The sequence below is a fragment of the Vespula pensylvanica genome, chromosome 5 (genome assembly GCF_014466175.1).
Source record: "Vespula pensylvanica isolate Volc-1 chromosome 5, ASM1446617v1, whole genome shotgun sequence".
Taxonomy (NCBI): Eukaryota; Metazoa; Arthropoda; class Insecta; order Hymenoptera; family Vespidae; genus Vespula; species Vespula pensylvanica.
The window spans coordinates 1,213,213-1,233,934 of record NC_057689.1 but is presented as its reverse complement, the minus strand read 5'-3'; the positions used below and the strand labels follow the sequence as shown (position 1 = coordinate 1,233,934).

The window sequence follows — 20,722 nt, the reverse complement described above, 5'->3', positions numbered from 1 at the left end:
TTCTCAATACTTAGACTTTCTGTAAAATTCTTCTTCAATGACAAAACCTCTGGAGATGAGGAGTATTCTTTTCATATCTATCTATCTATCTATCTAGCTATCTATCTATATATCTACATATCTATCTACCTATCCATCCATCTATCCATCCATTCATCCATGTGTTCTGTCTTTTATTCATATATGATCATTCAACATTTGGTTCCGTTAGACTTCCGATTTCCAAATGTTCACGGATGTTTCGGTCATGGCATTGATCTCATGTTAACTTCACGATCTAAACCCTAAAGCGGTAAAGCGGATTCCTTTGATGATCGCGACTAGATCACACCGGGAATGGGCTCGGCCCACGCGTGCAAATAAACGAAGAATGAACGAAAGAAGACGAAGAAAAGGAGGAGGAAGAGGTGGAGTAGGAGAAAGAAAGAAAGGAAGAAAGAAAAAAAGAAAGAAAGAAAGAAAGAAAGAAACTGAGACAGCAGAGAGACAAAACGAACCACTTGTGAGACTTTTATGATCATTCTCCTCGCTCTCTCAGCGCGTCATTAGTTGGTAAGTGGTTGGTTCGTATCAACGGCAGGACCTAAACGATAGAAAAGAAAGGGGAAGTATCTGTCCCTTTTTCTCTTTTTCTCTCTGTCTTTCTTTTCTCTTTTTCTTTTTCTTCTTCTTTTTCTTCTTCTTCCTTCTTTCCACGAAACAATCTGTTATAGCGGGACCGTATGAATGGCGAAACGTAAAAATATCTTCGAGTTCCCACGTGGCGTCATGTAGTCAATGCATGGACCAAAAGAGAGTATAAAGAGTAAGAAAGAGAGAGAGAGAGAGAGAGAGAGAGAGAGAGAGAGAGAGAGAGAATGTACGTGCATGTGTATGTACGTGTCTCGTAACTTGGTTTTCATTTGGGGTCGCGAAATAGAAAAGGAGAGACGATGAGACTCTCGAAGAAGGTAGAAAATAGAAGAGGGGAGAGGATTCGTCGCGGAGTGCGGTTTTGAACGAAGCCAATTATTAAACGCGACTCTCCGAGAGAAAAAGAGAGAGAGAGAGGGGAACCTCGAAAGGGAGGTTGAAAAGGGGAAAGTTTTAGCGTTGGCTATTTGGTCTCTTTTTCTCTCTCTCTCTTTCAAAAAAAAAAAAAAAAAAAAGAAAAAAAAAGAAAAAGAAAAGAAGAAAGGAAGAAAACGAATGAGATAGAAAGCTAATTTCTTTTCTTTTCTTTTCTTTTCTTTTTTTTTATATTTATTATAGAGTTTAGAAAATTTCGTGAAATTCGAGATATTAAATTTCGAAATAATATATATATATATATATAGAATAGAAGAAGCATGTGTCATTTCTTATGTATCATTTCTTATATATATAAATTTCTATAGTTCATCTTGTTTCTCAGAGAGTTCATATACAATGAAGAGAAAAGGAAGGATCAAGAGAGAAAGAGAACAAGAAAGAGAAAAAGAGAGAAAGAGAGAAACACCGTGGTAGGACAGTCGTTTTTCCTCTGGTTCTGACCATCCGTCGTGTCCGGCATTGTGCTCGCGGCACATTAATTGTCTCTTTGAAGCCCGATGACCTCCGCACCGGGTTACGAGTCTTCACTCTCCCTCCGTCCCTCTCTTTTTCTTTCTTTCTCTCTCTCTCTCTCTCTCTCTCTCTCTCTCTCTCTATCCATTTATTTTTCACTCGTGCATATTCATTCTTCTCTTCTCGCGATAGAAACGATCGTAAACGTTCAAGATGTCCTTACGAAACACCATCAGAGAATCTCGTTGACTGACTTCCTTAAGAAAAACGTACACACATACAAAAGTACGTACTTACATTATTCCATTATAATAATTTATCGTTATAAAATGATTCTATCGTAATCAATTCGTTTCATTTCGTTTCGTTTCGTTTCGTTTGATTATAGGGCTTAAAATTTTTCGTGGCTTAACTAAGAAGGTGTTGAAAAGAGAAATAATGTTATCGTGTTAACGATTAAAATGTTCGACGTCGTTCGACGTTTGAAGAATTTCGAGAAATTTGTCACAGATAAGGGGAGAAAAAAGTTAAGTAGTTAGAAGAATGAGGGATCGTGTCTCCAGAGTCATGGGGAGATCAGGGTCGTGGGTGCCCCTTGAAAAAGGAGGAGGATGTGTTCGCTGAATTACGAGCGATATCGAGAAGGAAGGGTTCCACCGATATAATTAAAGAGACCTTCTCGTCCACCGTAAGCCAAGGTTCTCTCTTTTTCTTTCTCTTTCTCTCTCTCTTTTTCTTTCTCTCTCTCTCTCTCTCTTTCTCCTTCTCTCTTTCGCGTCTTCGCGGTGGAATCCAAATTTTATGTCGGGGTATCATAAAAGCGCGTGACGGCAGAAGAAATAGGACGGCAGCGGCTCTTTCTTTCCAACTAACTCTCTGCCGTTGTATATATGTTAAGGCTATCTCTCACATCGCAACGGTGCGATAGTTTCGGAACTCATCGGATAACAAGTGCAATAAAGATTATGGCCCATCGTCGTGTTGGTAGTGGACACGTGGATGAAGGGAAGAATGAAAGGATTGCCCCTTTTTTCCCTATTTTTCTATTTTTAATTCTTTTTGCTTTGCTCTCTCTCTCTCTCTCTCTCTCTCTCTCTTTATCTATTTGTCTATCTGTTTATCTATCTATCTATCTATCTATCTATCTACCTATCTATTTCTTTCTGTTTCTCTCTCTTTTGTTCGCGTAAGATTTTTCTTTCTGTTTTACCTTTCCTCTTTTTTTTTGTATTTGAATCGTTCAAAGCGAGCTTTATTAATGGAGCTAATTCATTAGTCGAGTATTAATCTTTTTAATCTTCTTGTAAATGAAGCTTAACACGAGAAAGTAAAGAGAGAGAGAGAGAGAGAAAGGTAGATGGACATTGAAAATAACTATATATAAAAGAAAAAAATAAAGAAATGTAGGGGAAAGCAAAATGTAGATGAGTAATATGGGTTCCTCTCTGACCTCTCGACGACGGCCAAAAAGGCAGACGAGGGTGTCGCGATTCCCTGCTGTGCGTTGATGGTCTCATCTAGCCTAGACGACCTCGGGAATTCACTGGTAATTACCTTTTCTTCGGGCCGACGCCAACGGGGTTACTCGCGTAACGGACGACCTGCGCTTATAGAAATCCTCATTCTTCGAACGTTCCCACCATCTTTTTTTCTTTCTTCTTTTTTAATTTTGTTTTTTCGCTTTTCGTTTTGTATCTCTTTTTTTCTTTAATTTTTTTCATCTTGGTTTTATTTTGTTTTTCGTTTGTCTTGCTTGTTTGTTTGTTTGCTCTTTTTATTTATCTTTAGCCCGGACTCCCTGATGGGCCATCGACGACTTTTCACGAGTATTTTATTCAATGCGAATTTTGTCGTCTTCCATTCTTCATATGGAGTTTAAACGAAATCTTCGATAGTTTCATTTCGTTCGTTTCGTTTTTCTTTCTTCTTTCCAAAACTCGAAGATCGAAGTTTTGAGGTTTCGGCTTGAGAAGGTCGAAGGTTGGAGACGAAGGGAATAGAGAGAAGAAACGCAAATAAACAAAGAAAAAACAAGGCATTTCGTAAAGAGAAAGATAGATATAGAAGAAGAAGAAGAAGAGAGAGAGAGAGAGAGAGAGAGAGAAGGAGAGAGAGTTAGGTGCTAAATAATTTCTGTTTCAGAGAATAAAGAAACGAAAACGGCGATCCGCTATCTTCGATTCCTTTCTACGGCTACCCACTAGTATCCATATGACGTGGATATAAGTTACGAGCGCTCGAATAATTACACGGTTTGGGATCGAGCAGAGTCGCGGTCAGCGGAAGGCAAAAGACAATTTTACGCAGCGGGGTATCTCAGAGTCCCTTAGGAGACCCGGTGGCAACCTTCTTTTCTGCCAACTATTTGCCTCTTGAAATTGACAGCTTTGGAGGCTGACCAGGTTCCTTCGATACACGCTCTCATAGAGGTCATGGGCGATCTGCTCGAGAAGAGAGAACTCTGGATAATTTTTCTGTGTAACTTATATACTTTATAATTTTATATTTACGTACGAATATCTTTATAATCGACGTACGTAATTGAGAATGGTAGAATAATTATCGAAAGAAGGATCTTGCGTGAGAATTCGTTCGAATGAAACACATAGTTTCTTAGCGATGCCTTTTCGTAAATAATTTATGAACAAGGAGCATAAGTATTCACCTGTCTGTTATCCGCGTAACACTTAGCCGCTACGCCTCCTCGATGTTTCTACTTGTGAAGTAAGTAATGACGTCTGTCAAATGGGAAGATGCTTGGAATTATTCTCCGGTGGGATGTGTAAGTAATTAGGGTATAATTGTAGATGCGTTGCGTAGGTCGTTCGTATCTTAAATGCGAACGAAGAGAATTTTCTCCCGTCGGTATTGGAACGAGTTGGTTTTGTCGGACATCCTTGACGATTAGCATTTGAGGGATTAGAGAAAATTCGTTCGATTTATTCGTGTAATTCTTTGTCAGAACAATGGGAAATATATCATACAACACTGTGGCCCTGTGGTTCTCGTAGCGTTGCTTTATGTAAATCAGTCGCGGCGTAATTGGCACCGAACGAAGAAGGTAATTACCGAAATCGTGCGCCAGAGAGGCCCCTAGGTCCCAAGAGTCCCATCAGCGCTCAGCAGGGAATCGCGACACCCTCGCCCTCTCGTTCGCCCTCTCGCTGCTCGCCCTCTCGCTCGCCCTCTCGCTCAGCTGTCTTTTTTTTTTTTATTTCAGTCTTTTTTTCTTACGGTTTTTTCCTCTTTTTCTTTTTTTTTTCTTTTCTTTTCTTTTCTTCCACGAACGCATCTCCAGCACGGACACGAGCACGGGACCATGGGTATTATTCATTCGGGGCCGATAGATGACTACCTGCTTGATTATCCTACGCTGTGCGAATGCATCTCTCTCTCTCTTTCTCTCTCTCTCTCTCTCTCTCTCTATCTATCTATTCCTTTCGTCTCGAAAAGTATTTTCTAAAAGATATATCTACGGCTTTTTCGGCCGTTTGTTCTTTCATTAAAATTTCGTAGCTAAAGTACGTGGGTTAGACGATTACCTTTCTTTGACACGATGTCATCATCTTTTTTTCTTCTTAGAGAGCCTCTTAACCCCTTCCCTATCTATAGTTCGAAATATTGTTAATCATCTCGAATTTCCCGAAAGAGTAGAAAGACCAGCGTTTTAAAGATTCTTTAAAAATGCTGCCGCTGCCGTTGGTGTTACTGTTGGTGCTGCTGCCGTTGCTCTCTATATATCTATATACTATCTATACCTGTAGTAAACGAGGAACGATCTCTTCTCAGGTAGCGAAAAAAATTTTTTGACCTTTCCACCGTCGCCTAATACTCATCCGGGATATGGGATACGTCTCGTTTCCGTCGAGAGGTCCGTCCACCTTCTGTCTTTTCTCACCGAAAGAATTTCTTTACCCGAGCGATTCGTCGGAGGCGGAGTTCGGGGTCCGCCAGCTCCCGCGCTATTCATTTTGCTGCCTCCGAGAGAATGGGAGAATTAATAAGTGACATCTCATGGAGAAAAGGTTTTTACGCGTTGGGCGACGATGAAGGGCCGTTTCTTCTTCTCCTTCTTCGTCTCCTTCTTCTTCTTCTCCTCCTTTTCTTCTTCTTCTTCGTCTTCTTCTTCTATAGATACCTTTCTTTGGTCGCTCGCCGCTCTCTCGCGTTGTCTTATTCTTGCCTTTTGTCAGGCAGCCGAGAAACGTCTTGTCTTAGGTCGCGTGTTTGAACACAATGGCGGCCGACGAAACAGCATATTTCTATTCCTCTAACGATACCTGATTTCAACCAAATCGGACATTATTCTTTTTTCTCGATAATTTCGTACGAGAGTTTGAGGAAAAAGGAGAAGATGAAAAGGAAAAAGATGATGAAGAAAAAGATGATGAAGATGAAGAAGAAGAAGAAGAAGAAGAAGAAGAAGAAACACGAGCGGCACTTCCCACGAAGAAGATACGCGAGCGATCATCAATGGGGAAACGAGGCGCTGCATGACGAATGAGAGCGCAGCCAATTTAGATGCATAGAGGTCGAGCACCAGGGTCGACCTGTCGTGTCTCGTTCCAACGTAAAGCTACGTATTCTCCATCGTACAAGAAGAGATCGTAACGTCCATCGATCGATCCATGGATCGACCAACCGATCGACCAACCGACCAACCAACCGACCAACCGATCGATCGATCGGTTGGTCGGTTGGTTGGTCGATCGATCGATCGATCGTAACGAGAGGACGATCGATGGTTGTATCTCGATCGCCATATCGACCATTGTGACTGTTTCTTCTTTCTTTTCCTTTCCCTTTCTTTTTTCTTTCTTTCTTTTTTTCTTCTTCTTTTCTTCTCTTTACTCTCACGACGACGGAAAAATATAACAGAAGGAATATCAAACGTAAGATTCATTTCATTTTCACTTCTTCGATCGGACGTTTTACCTGGATCGTCCTGGGTGGCACGATCGTAATTACCATCGAGAGGTTCGTCCGCCGATTGGCCGATCAAAACGATCTTCGTGATGACGAAGGACGAAAGGCTCCTGGAGCGCCGCTCCTTCGTTTCTCTCTTTCTCTCTCTCTTTCTCTCTCTCTCTTTCTCTCTCTGTCTATCTTTCTATCTCTCTGTCTCTCTTTCTATCGAACGGTGCTCGTGCGCCAAGAAAGAAGAAGAAGAAGGAGAAGGGGGAAGCGCATTGCGTCTTCATTATGAATCCGAAAAATCACGCAAATTGATAACGGCATCCGAAGGCTGCCGTATAGGTCCTCGTAAGACTCTAAAGAGGCCTCACCTCCACCCCGTCTCAGCGGGATATCTTCGAGCACGAAATAAGGAGCGACCATCTTCTCTCTATCTCTCTCTTTCTCTCTCTCTCTCTCTCTCTCTATCTCTTCTTCACCCTTTCCCACTCCCCCTTGACGATACGATCATTATACGTTCGAAGTTAACTTTTTATCGGGAAAGGACACGAGCTGCTGGAATGGAAGACGGACAATGAGAAAGTTTACATGGACACGGAACAAAAGATGATAGAGAAGGAGAGAGAGAGAGAGAGAGAGAGAGAGAGAGAGAAAGAGAGAGAGAAAGAGAGAAAGAAATACATAGCGATATATCATAAATCTTGACGCATCTCGAGGGATCTTAAAAGGGCCCCGACGTCGTTCCATAGTCATAAACGATTTCGCTTAAGAAGAAAGTGTGTCAGCATTACGCAAAATCGATAACGCTAAACCTTAGCACGTAACCTGCCGTAGTAGACACATCCTCCGAATGTCTCTGTGAAAGAGAAAAAAAGAGAAACATAGATAGAGAAAGAGGGAGAGAGAGAGAGAGAGAGAGAGAGAGAGAGAGAGAGAGAGAGAGAGAGGACACACCTCCGCTTCGACTCAGCGGGGTGTCCGAAACACGAATCGGTCTCTCTCCTCTATTTCTCCTTCCTCTCATCTCTCCTCCTTCTCCACCTCCTCCTCCACCTCCTCTTTCTTCTTCTTCTTCTTCTTCTTCTTCTTCTTCTTCTTCTTCTTCTTCTTTGGCATAGCATCGTTCGTCCTATAGCACCTTCTTTCTACGATCGGGCCGACTGTCGAGCTGCTTTCGAGAGATGTTGGTTCATTATTGGAAAGAGTGTTTGTGTATGTCTGTGTGTGTGTGTGTATGAGAGAGAGAGAGAGAAAGAGAGAGAGAGTCATGATCGTTGGTTGCTTCACCGATCGGTTCCTACTCGTGAAATCCCGTAGGAACGGGAGAACGAAGGAGAGTCTGGAAGCCGCGCGCTCAGCCCTTTGCAGCCTGACCGGTGGAAGATTCATAAATTATTTCAGGAAAAAAGGAGGAAAAGTATTTCCAATTACAGTTTTTTGTGAAGGGTTGCCGCGGGCCACGCGGCAGGGGGTCCGCTTAATGGCGACCCGCGCTCACCGCTCCTCCCTCGCCGTTCCTTCTTCTTCTTCTTCTTCTTCTTCTTCTCCTCCTACTCCTTCTTCTTCTTCTTCTTCTTCTTCTTCTTCTTCTTCTTCTTCTCCTACTCTTTCTTCTTCTTCTTCTTCATCTTCTTCTTCTTCTTCTTCTTCTTCTTCTTCTTCGCTATGCATCTTCTCCATTGCAAGAACGAAGTATCTCCGACATATTTCAACAGTATAAACTTGATCTAGTCATTCGATTGATTTTGTTCTTTCTTTCTTTCTTTCTTTCTTTCTCTCCTAATCAGAAACTTAATCACTCTTTGCCTGTAAAAATATATTCCTTCTTTAGCATTGGTTAAGAAAAATGTTAAAAAATTTCTTCCCCCAAAAAGAGAGAGCGAGAGCGAGAGAGAGAGAGAGAGAGAGAGAGAGAGGGATCAGGAAAGATTGGAAGGTTCGATGAAATTACAGTCTATCTAGACTTACACCCGTGCGAACTTTCGACCTGAACCTTGATCCTTCGGCACCCTTTCGATTGAGGCCTCCCCTTCCTATATATCCTAACAAAAAAATTCTCCTCTCTGGCGCGAAAGAATTTAAATCGCCGCCGCGAAGGAAAGATCCTCGATCTTTTTTTCGATCGAACGAACGGACGATCCAATTTCCAACGAAGTGACTCTCAGTGAATTTGTAAAAATTCGGACGAGTATGAGTAAATACGAGCGCATATCCCTATACGCATACACGTACATATAAACATACACGCATATGTATATAATACGTACAACAAGAACCCAGGTTGCTTTTACCTTTCGGACGTCTATACTTTACGTGACATTTTGGAATGAATATGGCCGTCGCGTTGCTTGCTCGCGACGACGAGCGAACGCACGTATGTAGTATGCGGGTCCACGTACATATTTTCGGGAGAACGCCACGCGGTCCTGGACATGTATCGCCGTGGGCAACAATATTCATAACTAATAGATCGGCGGTCCGTGGGTGACAGAGCAATACGTCCTGCGTTTCGATGTTCTTAGTTGGTGAAAGAAAGAGAGAAAGATAGTTAGAGAGAGAGAGAGAGAGAGAGAGAGAGAGAGAGAGAAAAAGAGAGAAAGAGAGAGCAGGTCGTGGCCGGATCCGTCGCTGGGTTTGGTCCGCCTTACACGGGCCAAGCATTCCTGGAAGCTCCTCTCCACATCGAACGATCTCGCGCGTGGCGAACGCGAGATCGTCCTCTTCCTGTCTATTTTTTCAGCTCCTTCCTGTCGCCAAAGGAGGAAGAAAAAAAAGAGGAAGAAAAAGAAGTAGAAGAAGAAGAATAATAAGAGAGAAAACTTTTATTTGACTTTCGCAAGGCGACGTCCGTATTGGTTTTTAAGTATGACGTTGGTCACGTTATGTATCAAGACTGACCTTCGACCTGAAGAAAAAATAGAGACGGAGAGACTGAGAGAGAGAGAGAGAGAGAGAGAGAGAGATCCAGGATCTCAAAAAAGATAAAAAAAAGACAAGAAAAAATCAAGGATCAATTATTGATTCGTTATTCTTGTTTTTTCTCTTCTCCAATCTTCCCAAGCTGGCATCTCATTATCGGTTTATTACCATTCATTCCTTGCACCTTGCTCTGTGTACAAGCAGCGGTCTGTGTGTCACCACCGGTTCCTGCATTCCTTCGTATCGTGTAAAAAAGGACGAGCTAGCTGCCCTGGCTACTTTCGGCTTCTTCCTCGCGCGGAACCTGCCGAACCGGGAGGGCTTTTTCTCACAGCAGTAAACCGAGAAGTAACTACTTACTGACGTCCGCGAAAGAAAGAAAGAAAGAAAGAAAGAAAGAAAGAAAGGGAACCCGGAATTAATAATAATAGCGAGCGGCGGCCGAGTAACATAGTAAAAGCCGTTACTAACTGGAATTATCCTGTGGGCAATGTTCCCCCGAGGTTAAAAGTACAAAAAGAGAAAGAAAACAAAAATGAAAAAAGAAGAAACTAAAAAAGGAAAGAAAGAACGAAAAGAAGAAAATTTTCAGGAGGGTTAATGGCGGTGGAAGAAAGGCGGTACCTATTAAGGGATACGTTTCAAGAACAATTCGAACGAAGGAATTCACGAAAGTCGGAATGTCGAAAATTTAGTAAGAAAAGGGGACAAGCCCGTTCTGTTCGTTAAAAGCTATCTTATTAGAGGAGGAAGAAGAAGAAGAAAACGAAGAAAAAGAAGAAGAGGTAGAAAAAGGAGAAGAAAAAAGAAGAAGAAGAAAATCTTGCGACGTTCGACTCTATCAAGCTTCCATTGTACGCGAAGAACCGGTGATCCATCCATGAAAGTCTCGAAACGATCGATCAAAGGGACGTCTCTCGATCTCGCATAGGATCGTAGGAGTGCAGCTGTCGATAAAATTGTGTGGTCACTCTGAGGAGTTTACGAGGAAGAAAAAGAGAGAGAGAGAGAGAGAGAAGGGAGAGAGAAAGACAGAGATAGATAGATAGAGAGATAGACAGAGAAGTAGGAGGAGGATCTCGTCGTCAGGGTGGATGGGACGAAAGGAAGGTAGTGGAAGAAGGAACGGCGAAGAGGAAGAATTATGAGTAAGAGGGAGGAGAGGAGAAAGAAAGAGGGATGGCAAGACGCCCCCCGTCGCGACGCTGCCGCCTAATCATTCTTTAAACGTGCATAAACAAGTCCCCTCGCTGGCGATCGGGGGATGGTGTATGACTAATGTCATTCCTGAACCGACCAAATTCTCCTCGACTCGTCTCTGCTCCACCTCCAGCAAAAGCATCGCCATCGCTTCTTTATTCCTCGCCCTCAGTCCGGTTCGGCTTTCGTCGTACGCCTTCGTAGATACCAGCTGAAATCGAACGAACAGAGATAGGTATAGAGAGAGAGAGAGAGAGAGAGAGAGAGAGAGAGAGAGAGAGAGAGAGAGAGAGAGAGAGAGAGAGAGAGAGAGAGAGAGAGAGAGAGAGAGAGAGAAAAGATGATCATAGGTGTGCGGTATCTACATAGGGAGGGGTGAGAAAGTGGTTGAAGAGAGAAAGATAGATAGAAGAGGGAGCAGGCGCGGCAACCTAAATCTAAAATGCAAATATACTCAACAAATCACTATCGGTGACAGGGATGCTTACTTTTAAAAAAGAGGAAGGAGAAGAAGTCGGTGCAGGGACCCCCCGCCAGGGGTTTCGAGGGTAACTCCAGGTCCCCTGAAGGCGAGTTTACACCGCATGCGGTCAACGCCTGTTGATGCGTCCCGCGGTTGCTTCCTCGCACGCGGCTGATACGTTTTGACGATCTCAAACTCTGTTCTCCTCTGTCTATCTATCTATCTGTTGGTGTCGTTTAATTCCCTGTTTGAAAGATTTTCCAAGTGGTTATCCGGGAAAACGATTGACAATGGCAAATCGTGTAAATCTCTTATCTTTCTCGCGATAAGTTTGTGCGATTAACGTTCGAAAATAATTATTTTAATCGATATACTTTTTCTGGATGATAAAAAAAGTAGATACAAATACGAGGATGATTGCGGGTGGTGGCTTCAGGGAGGATGTAAAATCGTACTCGTTGATGTCAAAGACGAAAAGAAAAGTAAAGCGAACAGCTGGAGCGTGTAAACGGTGCTTTAAACCGTGCGTGTCGGTGGTGAGGTTCTGACTAATGGAATCACGCTTTGCCTCCTGGTGATACGTTCCCTTGTCGAAAAACTTTTTCTGTTTCTTTTTTTTCTCTTCTCTCTCTCTCTCTCTCTCTCTCTCTCTCTCTCTTTCTTTCTACCACTCGTAGCCGAAAAAGGGCCAGGGATAAAGCAGCTCTCTTCTAGCCACCTTTTTCTCGAAAAGGTTCCCTTCGTCGAGCAAGCACAGGAGTTATGCGTTATTTATGCGCGTTAACCGAGACTGACTCGACGAGGCAAGAATAAGAGGCGGCGGTGCTGAAAGTATCACATTTATTTCGCCGGATCGGGTTAACGCACCAACCAAAGAGGAAGGATAATATACCGAGCTCTCGACAGGGAGCACTTTATTCGGTCGCCTGGAAAAACAGTTGGCGCCCCATCGTCGTTCGTTTATTACTTTAAACGCGAGAAACATTTCCCTTTCCAATACAATACTTTTTCTATACGATCTAAGTGGCATTAAGCTTTTCAAACATCGCTAATTTCTCGAGCTTCCTCATTTTTCTCCTCCTTTCCTTTTTCTCCCCATCCCTACGAATCTTTTCTTTCTACCTACTCGCTTCGCAAATGGGGACGATCGATCATCGAAAATTATTATAAAGAAGGATCGAGACGAACGAAAAGGATTAATTTCTTTCGATATCCTGATCCGCGGGGGAGCATAATCGAAAGAATAGAGAAAGAAGAGGAGAGGAAGGAAAGAGGTAAAATAATAAGAGAAAAAGAGATGAGAAGAGAAAGAGAAAGAGAAAGAGAGAGAGAGAGAGAGAGAGAGAGAGAGAGAGAGAGAGCAAAAGGAAGAAGCGCCAGCGTGTGTACGCAAGTACGGAAGTGAAGATGCGTCAAAGTGGAGGTGGTTAGTAGCGATCTAATTATCTACGCGGCGGGAAGTCGCGGCCTCCCTCTGAGTGAGCTTCACGGCATCGAAGAAGAAACAAGATCAACGCGCGAACAAGGCTACGAGAAAGAGAGAAAGAGCCAGGCAGACAAACAGACAGAGAGAGAGAGAGAGAGAGAGAGAGAGAAAGATCCTTCTCACGCATGAAAAAGAAGGGGTTCGTACCTTCTCTCCAAAGACTTTCGTACCATCTAAACCCTTCTTCTCTTCTGGATCGTATCTTCCTTGGCATCAGAAAGACCGATCGAAAGATCGACCACGAAGCTTGCGATCTTTTATGGCGATACGATTATTTCACCTTTCTACGAGTGACATCTCTATTAGGGCAATTCTTTCTTCTTCTTCTTCTTTTTCTTCTTCTCGTTTTTTCTCTTTTTTTTCTTGTACTTTTTCTTCCTCATTACTTCTTCAATCTTCAGGATTTTCCTACTCTACAGCAGCGATTTTTTGTAGAGTCTTTAGAAAAAGAAATCATGGTGATTTCGTCGAAGAATTTCGCCATGATTCCTTGACGACTCTCTGACGAATCATTGAAACTGTTACATTTTATATTGTTTTATGTAAAGTTAAAATAAGTAATTTTTTGGTACGTAGAAAAATTCGTGGCTTGAGAACGATACGAGTATCGACGACAAATATCTTCGAGTAATTTTTTGAAAAAGTTTGGGAATCTCTACGATAGAGAGAAAAGAAGAAAGATAAAGAAGAAGAAGAAGAAGATGAAGAAAGATTTACAGTAATCGAAAGTGTGCCGCTCACGTTCGATCATTTCTCGTCACGATCGATCTTTGAATTCGTGTCGTATAGTTTGTACGTATATACAAAGACATCGAAAGGGTACGACGGTTAGGGGAAAATCGTGATAGGATCACGTAGAGAAGCTTCGCCGGGGATCCTCTTTTGTGTTTAAACGGAGAGAGCGTTGATCGCGAGGAATTTCTCATGTCACGCCGCGTTACTTTATCTGTCGACGAGACTAATGGCGCTTCTAACCTTTTGCCAGGCAAAGTTAAAAGGGCAGTTACCCGGGATTTCAGTCGTGTAAATTGTGTCGATCGACATTCGAGAAGGAAAGAAAGAAGATATCGGTACGACACCGTGTATAACAAATATTTATCGATTGAATAATCCAAAGGATTTTAAGTTTGTCAGAAATTGTATGTTGGAATTAATCGAACGAAATGATTTAGTCGGTATATAATTCATCGGTCGATTAAGCGAATTTGTTTCTTCGAATCTCTAAGAAGAAATTGAAAGGGCAATTTTACGATATTTAAAAGACGTAAATTCTGTCTATCGACATTCGAGTAGGAAAGAAAAAAGATATCGGTACGACACCGTGTATAACAAATAATTATCCATCGGATAATTGAAAGGTTTTTAAGTTTGTGAAAAATTGTATGTTGCAATTAATCGAACGAAATGATTTAGCTCGTATTTAATTCATCGCTCGATTGAGCGAATTTGTTTCTTCGAATTTCTAAGAGACTATTGAAAGGATAATTTTACGATATTTAATTGTCGACGATCGACATTCGAGAAAGAAAGGGAAAAAAAAAATATCGAAAAAGATATCGTGTAAAACAAATATTTATACAAATAGATAATTGAGAAAATGTCAAGTTCGTGTGAAATTGTATTTCGGTAAGATGAACGAGAACGAAATGATTTAATCGTATGATTCGTCCATCGATTAGGGGAATTTGTTGGGATTTTCTAAGAGGCAGTTAAAAGGGACCAACTATCCTCTACTTAAGTGGTGTAAATTGTGTCGATCGACATTCGAGAAGGAAAGAAAGCAGATATTGGAAAGACATCGTGACCAAAAAATATTTATCAAATAGATACTCGAAAGGATTTCAATTTTGTGAAAAACTGTTGAGACGAATAAAACGAAACGATTTGATCGCATAATTCATCGATCGATTAAACAGATTTACTAAAGAATATGATTTAAAAGACATTTAAAAGGACAATCATTCTGCAATTAAGCGATGTCAATTTCGTCGATCGACGTTCGAGAAAGAAAGAAAATAGACGTTGAAACGACGAATATATATCGTATTTTATCAAACAGGTAGATGAAAAAAAAAGTCGAGTTCGTGTGAAATCTCAATGTATAGATGGACGAGACGAAATGATTTTAGTCGCATAATTCATCGGTCGATTAGGCGGATTTGTTGGGATATTTCCAAGTGGGAAAGAAAGAGAAGATCGAGTAGGAGTTTGAAAGGGAGCAGGGAAGAGATGGAGATGGGAAGGAAACGTTGGACGAGCTCAACGGAGACGCCGTAAATGAAAACAAAAAACAAAACGAGAGAGAGAGATAGAGAGAGAGCAAGAGAGAGAGAGAGAGAGAGAGAAGATAAAAAGTCAAAGAAAAAAGCATAAGAAGAAAAAGAAGAAAAAGAAGAAGAAGAAGAAGAAGAAGAAGAGGAAGAAGAAGTTGGAGGAGTAAGAGGAGGGGAAGAGAAGGGTGAAGGAAGAAGAGGAATATAGAAAGAGGGTAGGAGGAACCGTCCACGGTGACGGTCAGCGAGCGCGAGCTGACCTCTGACCCGTCGTGCGTCTTCGTCTCTATTCGCTGAGATTCGTTCGTTCTCTCTCTTTCTCTCTCTCCTTTTTTCTGTCTCTCACTGACGGAGGGCCTGGCGTGGGCGAAGTTTACGCGCGCGCGGGGGAGTGAAAGGTACTGGTAGTGGGGAGGAAGAGAAGAAGAGAGGAAGAAGAAGAAGAAGAAGAAGAAGAAGAAGAAGAAGAAGGAGAAGAAGAAGAAGAAGAAGAAGAGGAGGAGAAGGAAGAGCCGAGAAAAGGAACGAAAGGGAGAGAGAGAGAAAGAGAGAGAGAGAGAGGGCTGACGAGCTGGCCCGCGGGCGTCCCGGGACCGTGAGAACACCACCTATAATATTATTTAGTCTGCTCGATGCCTTGCTTCGGTTCTTTTCTCTCTCTCTCTCTCTCTCTCTCTCTCTCTCTCTCTGTTGCTGCCTTCTCCTCCTCACCTTTTCCTCTCGATCAGTTCTCTCTCTCTTTTTCTTTCTATCTTGCAACGCTCTCCTTAGTCTATCCCTTTCTTCCTTCCGTAGATGCTCTTACAGAATTCTCTAACTCTTTCTCTCTCTCTCTCTCTCTCTCTCTCTCTCTCTCTCCCGCTTTCTCTGTCTATCTCTATCTCTTTCTTTTTCTGTCTTTCTGTTTTTCTCCCTACGTTTCTCTCCTTCTCCCTTGCGCTATTCAACGTACGTTAGTCGTGTCCTGGACCGAAGAGGCAGCTAACTATAGGCGCTATACACGGTTTACTCGCGCGCATTAATTGCCGTCGTAAATTGTTGCGGCTTTACCGAGTCCGTACCACTCGAAAGGAAGGAAAGGTGCTGCACGTAAGGGCGGGGTATGTTGGTACCACCGATACCAGAGATTTTCTCGAGAAGAGAACTCTTATATTTCCAGCCCTTTTGCTATCATCCCTTTCATTTCCTCGTACTTTGAATTTCAAGTCAATTTATATATGTATGTATGTACATACGTTTGTATATTGCGTATGTACGTATATATGTGTGTACGTACGTACGTAAGTATGTATGTATATCGGATGTTATATCCACGACCTTCTTTTCTCTCGAAGTACAACATGTTACGTATGTATCTCTCTCTCACCTTCGAGAGCGTGGTATCGATCGTGTTTATTATTTCTTTTTACCTTGTTACTCTCTCTTATTAACGCAAGAATAAGCTCGGGCATGAATCAAACGAGCACGAGCCGCCGCTCTACATGGACAGAGATATTATATAAAATATTAGGCGTCAAGATCTATCCATTACGTTCTAACAGCAAAAACCCATAGGATCGTAATGGAGGAAGTAATCGTGACTTCTTTATAGAGAATAGAAGGAGAAAGAGAGAGAGAGAGAGAGAGAGAGAGAGAGAGAGAGGCGTTGGTTTGCTAGATACCCGACAAAATAGTAGGCGCCGTTCGACTCTCTTCTCGACATCAGGACTCCCCCGCACGCACGTACAGACAGGGAGAGGAAAGAGAAAGAGGAAGAGAAAGAGAAAGAAAGAGAAAGAGAGAAAGAGAGAGAGAGATACGCACGTTCTCCGGTCACGCACGTACCATTACGTTACGGCGACGTTTACACGCCGAGCCCGTCGTCGAAGCATACGGCCCAGCTGTGGCTCTCTCTCTCTCTCTCTCTCTCTCTCTCTCTCGTTCTCTCTCTCCCTCTCTGTCCCTCCTTCTCTTCTTCTCTATCTTTCCGAATACGGGGCCCGTTCGCTCGTGAACGGACCCATTTCGACTCGGATACCTGCCACCAGGTGGCTCCACCAGCAGTGCCCAGCAGCGCTCGGCAGGAGCAGTCTTCGGAGCGCCTTCGCACCGCCAGCATCTCGCGCGAGCATCGCTTTCTCTTTTCTCTCTTCCTTATAACCTTCCCACGAAGGAACGAATCGCGGATTGTCGAATACCTCGTGACATACAAACGATCAACGATACCAGGACGCAACGAGTGATTCGACGAGATGAGAAAACGGTCCCCCGAAACGGACCGTTTCCCTTCGATCGATCATTCATATTATTCGTATGGATTTTAACGAGCCGATAGTTAAAGGTGTAATCACCTTTGCCAATGGTACCGGGACAACGCGTAGAACTTACGTTCCCGAGGTTAATCAGGAACGATCTTGTTGACGGTGGAGGATGCAACAGGAGAAACAGCAGGAAGAGGATCAGCGGGGAACGACGATGGTGCCATCATCTTCCTCGTCGAACGCGACGATTACGATGACGGAAGAGGATAACCGGCAAGTAGAAGCTACCAGTCTAGCGATAGAATCGAGTTTACCGAATCTAACGCTTCAGAGCGTTGCCCTGGGTTTACAGGGTGCTCTCTTGGCTGCCCTTCAAAGGGCAGCCTTGTTACCACCCGGTCATGCCGCAGCCGCTGCTTTGAATCTTCAAGCCCTCGAAACCTATCTCACCCTTCATCGTCTTCACGCGAGCGGTGCCACGGCAGGAGTCAATCAACAAAGATGTTCGCCCCCTTTGACCGCAGATTTGGAGGAGGCAAACCTCGTCCCTACCACTACCACGTCTACGACCTCGACGACGATAACTACGTTGGTGGACACGTCTAAGGACGATCATCATCAACAGCAACAACAGCAGCAGCATCATCATCATCATCAGCAGCAGCAGCAGCAGCAGCAACTCGAAACCGAGCAATTACTTGGATCGATCGACGAGGACGAGGATGGGGCACGTTTAGAATTCGTCACCGATCCGGAAGAGGATCTGGCACTTCTCGAAGAAGAGGAAACTCTTTTAAGGGACACCGGAGTTGCAACATCCTCGTCCTCATCCTCCACCACCTCGTCCACCTCTCACGAGGTACTTCTACGTCGAATATCCGAAGGAAACCGTACGAATTCCGGGCCGTCGATCTCCCAAATAAACGTTTCCACTACCTCCTCGTCCTCCCTCTGTTCGTCCACATCATCATCGACTACTTCCTCCAATTCTAACTCCCTTCAGGCCACTTCGACCTCCGTCGATCCTGCTATACAAAGATCTTGTAGAGCGGCCAGACCGAAGAAGCAATTTATTTGCAAGTTCTGTAGCCGACAATTCACCAAGAGCTATAATCTATTGATTCACGAGAGGACTCATACCGACGAGCGTCCATACTCGTGCGATATTTGCGGCAAAGCTTTCCGACGGCAAGATCATCTCAGAGATCATAGGTATGTCGAGAACTCCCTCTCTCTCTCTCTCTCTCTTTTTTTCTATGTACTCTTTTACATTCGCTTTCGTTGACCTTTACTCGACTATAAACTCATTACCAATAGGAGATTCGAAGGAATGTTTATCGTCATAACGTGTACATCCTATTACAGGTATATTCACAGTAAAGAGAAACCGTTTAAGTGCGCCGAATGCGGCAAAGGATTTTGTCAGAGCAGAACTTTGGCCGTTCACAAGATTCTACATATGGAGGAATCGCCACACAAGTGTCCCGTTTGCGCTAGAAGCTTCAATCAAAGGAGCAACCTGAAGACACATTTGTTAACGCACACGGACATAAAGCCTTATCACTGTGCCTCGTGTGGCAAGGTATTTCGTAGGAACTGCGATCTAAGGCGACACTCGTTGACCCATAATCTTGGAGTACCGACGTCGCCACCACCAACGGGGGGTATAGCTGTACCTGGCACGAGTACCGTGGTCCTTCAGAAGACATCCTAGCGCGTTTAAATGATTCTTCGTGGTCCCCGTTGAAATAGAAAAAAAAAGAACGCGATGGATAAGGGAGAAAATCGGTCTTTGAATAATTGTTAATTCTAACGATCTCTCGTTGTATTTCAGTTTTCAAAATGGGGGGACGACGATCAATCGATTTCGACGAAGGTCGACAAAAACTTCCAGGGGACTGTGTACTGCGCGATCGATCGAACGAACAAATATTTCTTTTTTTCTTTTTCTTTTTCTTTTTTTTTTTTTTCTTAATTTTTTTCTGTTTTGTTCTTCTTCTCCTCTCGAAAATGGCTTCTACCTTTTTCGAGACACGTTTTGTAAATAATTCGCATTCTTTTTGATTCGTATCTATCCTTTTGGATTAGTATCCTCGTTATCATTATGCCGTCGTTTAAGGTATCTCCTTTGTGTTACATAAATCGCACGTCTTTAGGATTATATGCGAACGATTAACGTTGATCGCTCGTTAACATTGTAATTAAACTATCTCGACCTACGATTGTACGATATTAATTAGATATAACGAACGATTCTGAAATGTTGAGACGATACGAACAAGTGTTTTCTCTTTTCCGACGACGAGGAAAGGAATTCATTGTCGTATCCTACGCGATGTACACACACGCACATATATATATATATATATATTTATGTACATATACATATATGCGTGTGTGTACATTTATCGTGTACTACTGTGTACTTGTGTAAAATAAATCTTTATTATTATTTTTTAAAAAAGAACACGGCGCACACACACGCATACACACACACGTATATATATATATATATATATATATATATATATATATAAAGATAAAATGGACATTTTCCTCCGTACATATATTCCCTTCGAACACGAAGGGGTAGAAATAAGTCGCTGGCCCGGAGAGGTTCTCAAATTCGAAATTCTTCCTGTCCTTTTTTCTCTTCTTCTTTCTTTTTCTATTTTTTCTCTTATTCTCTCTCTCTCTCTCTCTCTCTCTCTCTCTCTCTCTCGTTTTTTAATTTTCTTTTTCTTTCTTCTTTCTCTTTCCCCCTCTTTCTTTTAATCCTCAGCGTATATCGAACGTCGGGCTAAGGAGAAGGATAAGAGAAAAAGAAAGGTAGGAAGAAAGAAACGCGTGTATCGTGTTACAAAGAACCGGACCGCCAGGTGCGCAGGACATGACACCGCGATGCGTCTAGGGTTACGTTTCTTTTTCGATGAGAGAGATGGGGATGAAGGAGGAGGAAGAGGAGGAAGAGAAGGTGGAAAAGAAGGAGGAGGAGGAGGAGGAGGAGGAGGAGGAGGAAGAGGAGGTTGAAGAGAAAGAGGAGGAAGACTCGCACCGATTTTGGACGTCGTTGGTTATCCAACGACGAGGACGACGATGACGACGACGACGACGACGATGACGATGACGACGACTACGACAACGAATCTCGACGACGTCGAAGAAAGCAGACGCTATTTCGGAGTCTTCTTGGACGCTCGTCGATAAGGAGAATGTCGCACGACCGGTCGACTTCGTCGACTATAGTCGTGTCGTTCCACATACATACACAAAAGGAGAGAAGCTATATACATTGCTTGTCCTCTCTCTATCTTCCTCTCTTTCTCTCTCTTTCTCGTGTGTGCCTCGTGTATATACCACGCGTACGTAATCCTGCCCACCGCGAGGCGCTTTCATAAATTCCTAACGGCGGACGTTTTACCGCGAATTACGGCGAGACGTTCTTCTACCGCAAACAGCAACAAACGCGGAGCAAAAATAGTATAAAAGTACGTGCGAGTACGAGGTAACGACTAGCCGAAGGGATCTCAACGAGGGTGGATGTTATCGTAGGAGGAGGAGGAAGAGGAGGATGTAGGAACCGCAGAAAGTTGAACCGCACAGGGGAAAGTAAGTTTCTCAGATGGAAACGCTCGTAAATTTTCTAACAAAGGATCAAATTTATCGTCGATATATATATACATACGTATAGACACATACACGC

General features: G+C 43.1%; 1 protein-coding gene across 1 annotated transcript; it reads left to right on the top strand.

Moving 5' to 3' along the window:
- The first annotated feature begins 16,770 nt into the window (after positions 1-16,770).
- Positions 16,771-18,940, top strand: LOC122629501 (protein sister of odd and bowel). The gene is made up of 2 exons (XM_043812988.1): positions 16,771-18,231; positions 18,385-18,940. The coding sequence occupies exons 1-2, from the start codon at positions 17,189-17,191 to the stop codon at positions 18,731-18,733; spliced, it is 1,392 nt and encodes a 463-aa protein (XP_043668923.1). The 5' UTR covers positions 16,771-17,188; the 3' UTR covers positions 18,734-18,940.
- The last annotated feature ends 1,782 nt before the right edge of the window (positions 18,941-20,722 follow it).

Coding starts and splice junctions, on each gene's coding strand:
- LOC122629501 (XM_043812988.1), top strand. CDS start 17,189: ATGCAACAGGAGAAACAGCAGGAAGAGGATCAGCGGGGAACGACGATG. Junction 18,232..18,384: donor GATCATCTCAGAGATCATAG/GTATGTCGAGAA, acceptor ATCCTATTACAG/GTATATTCACAGTAAAGAGA.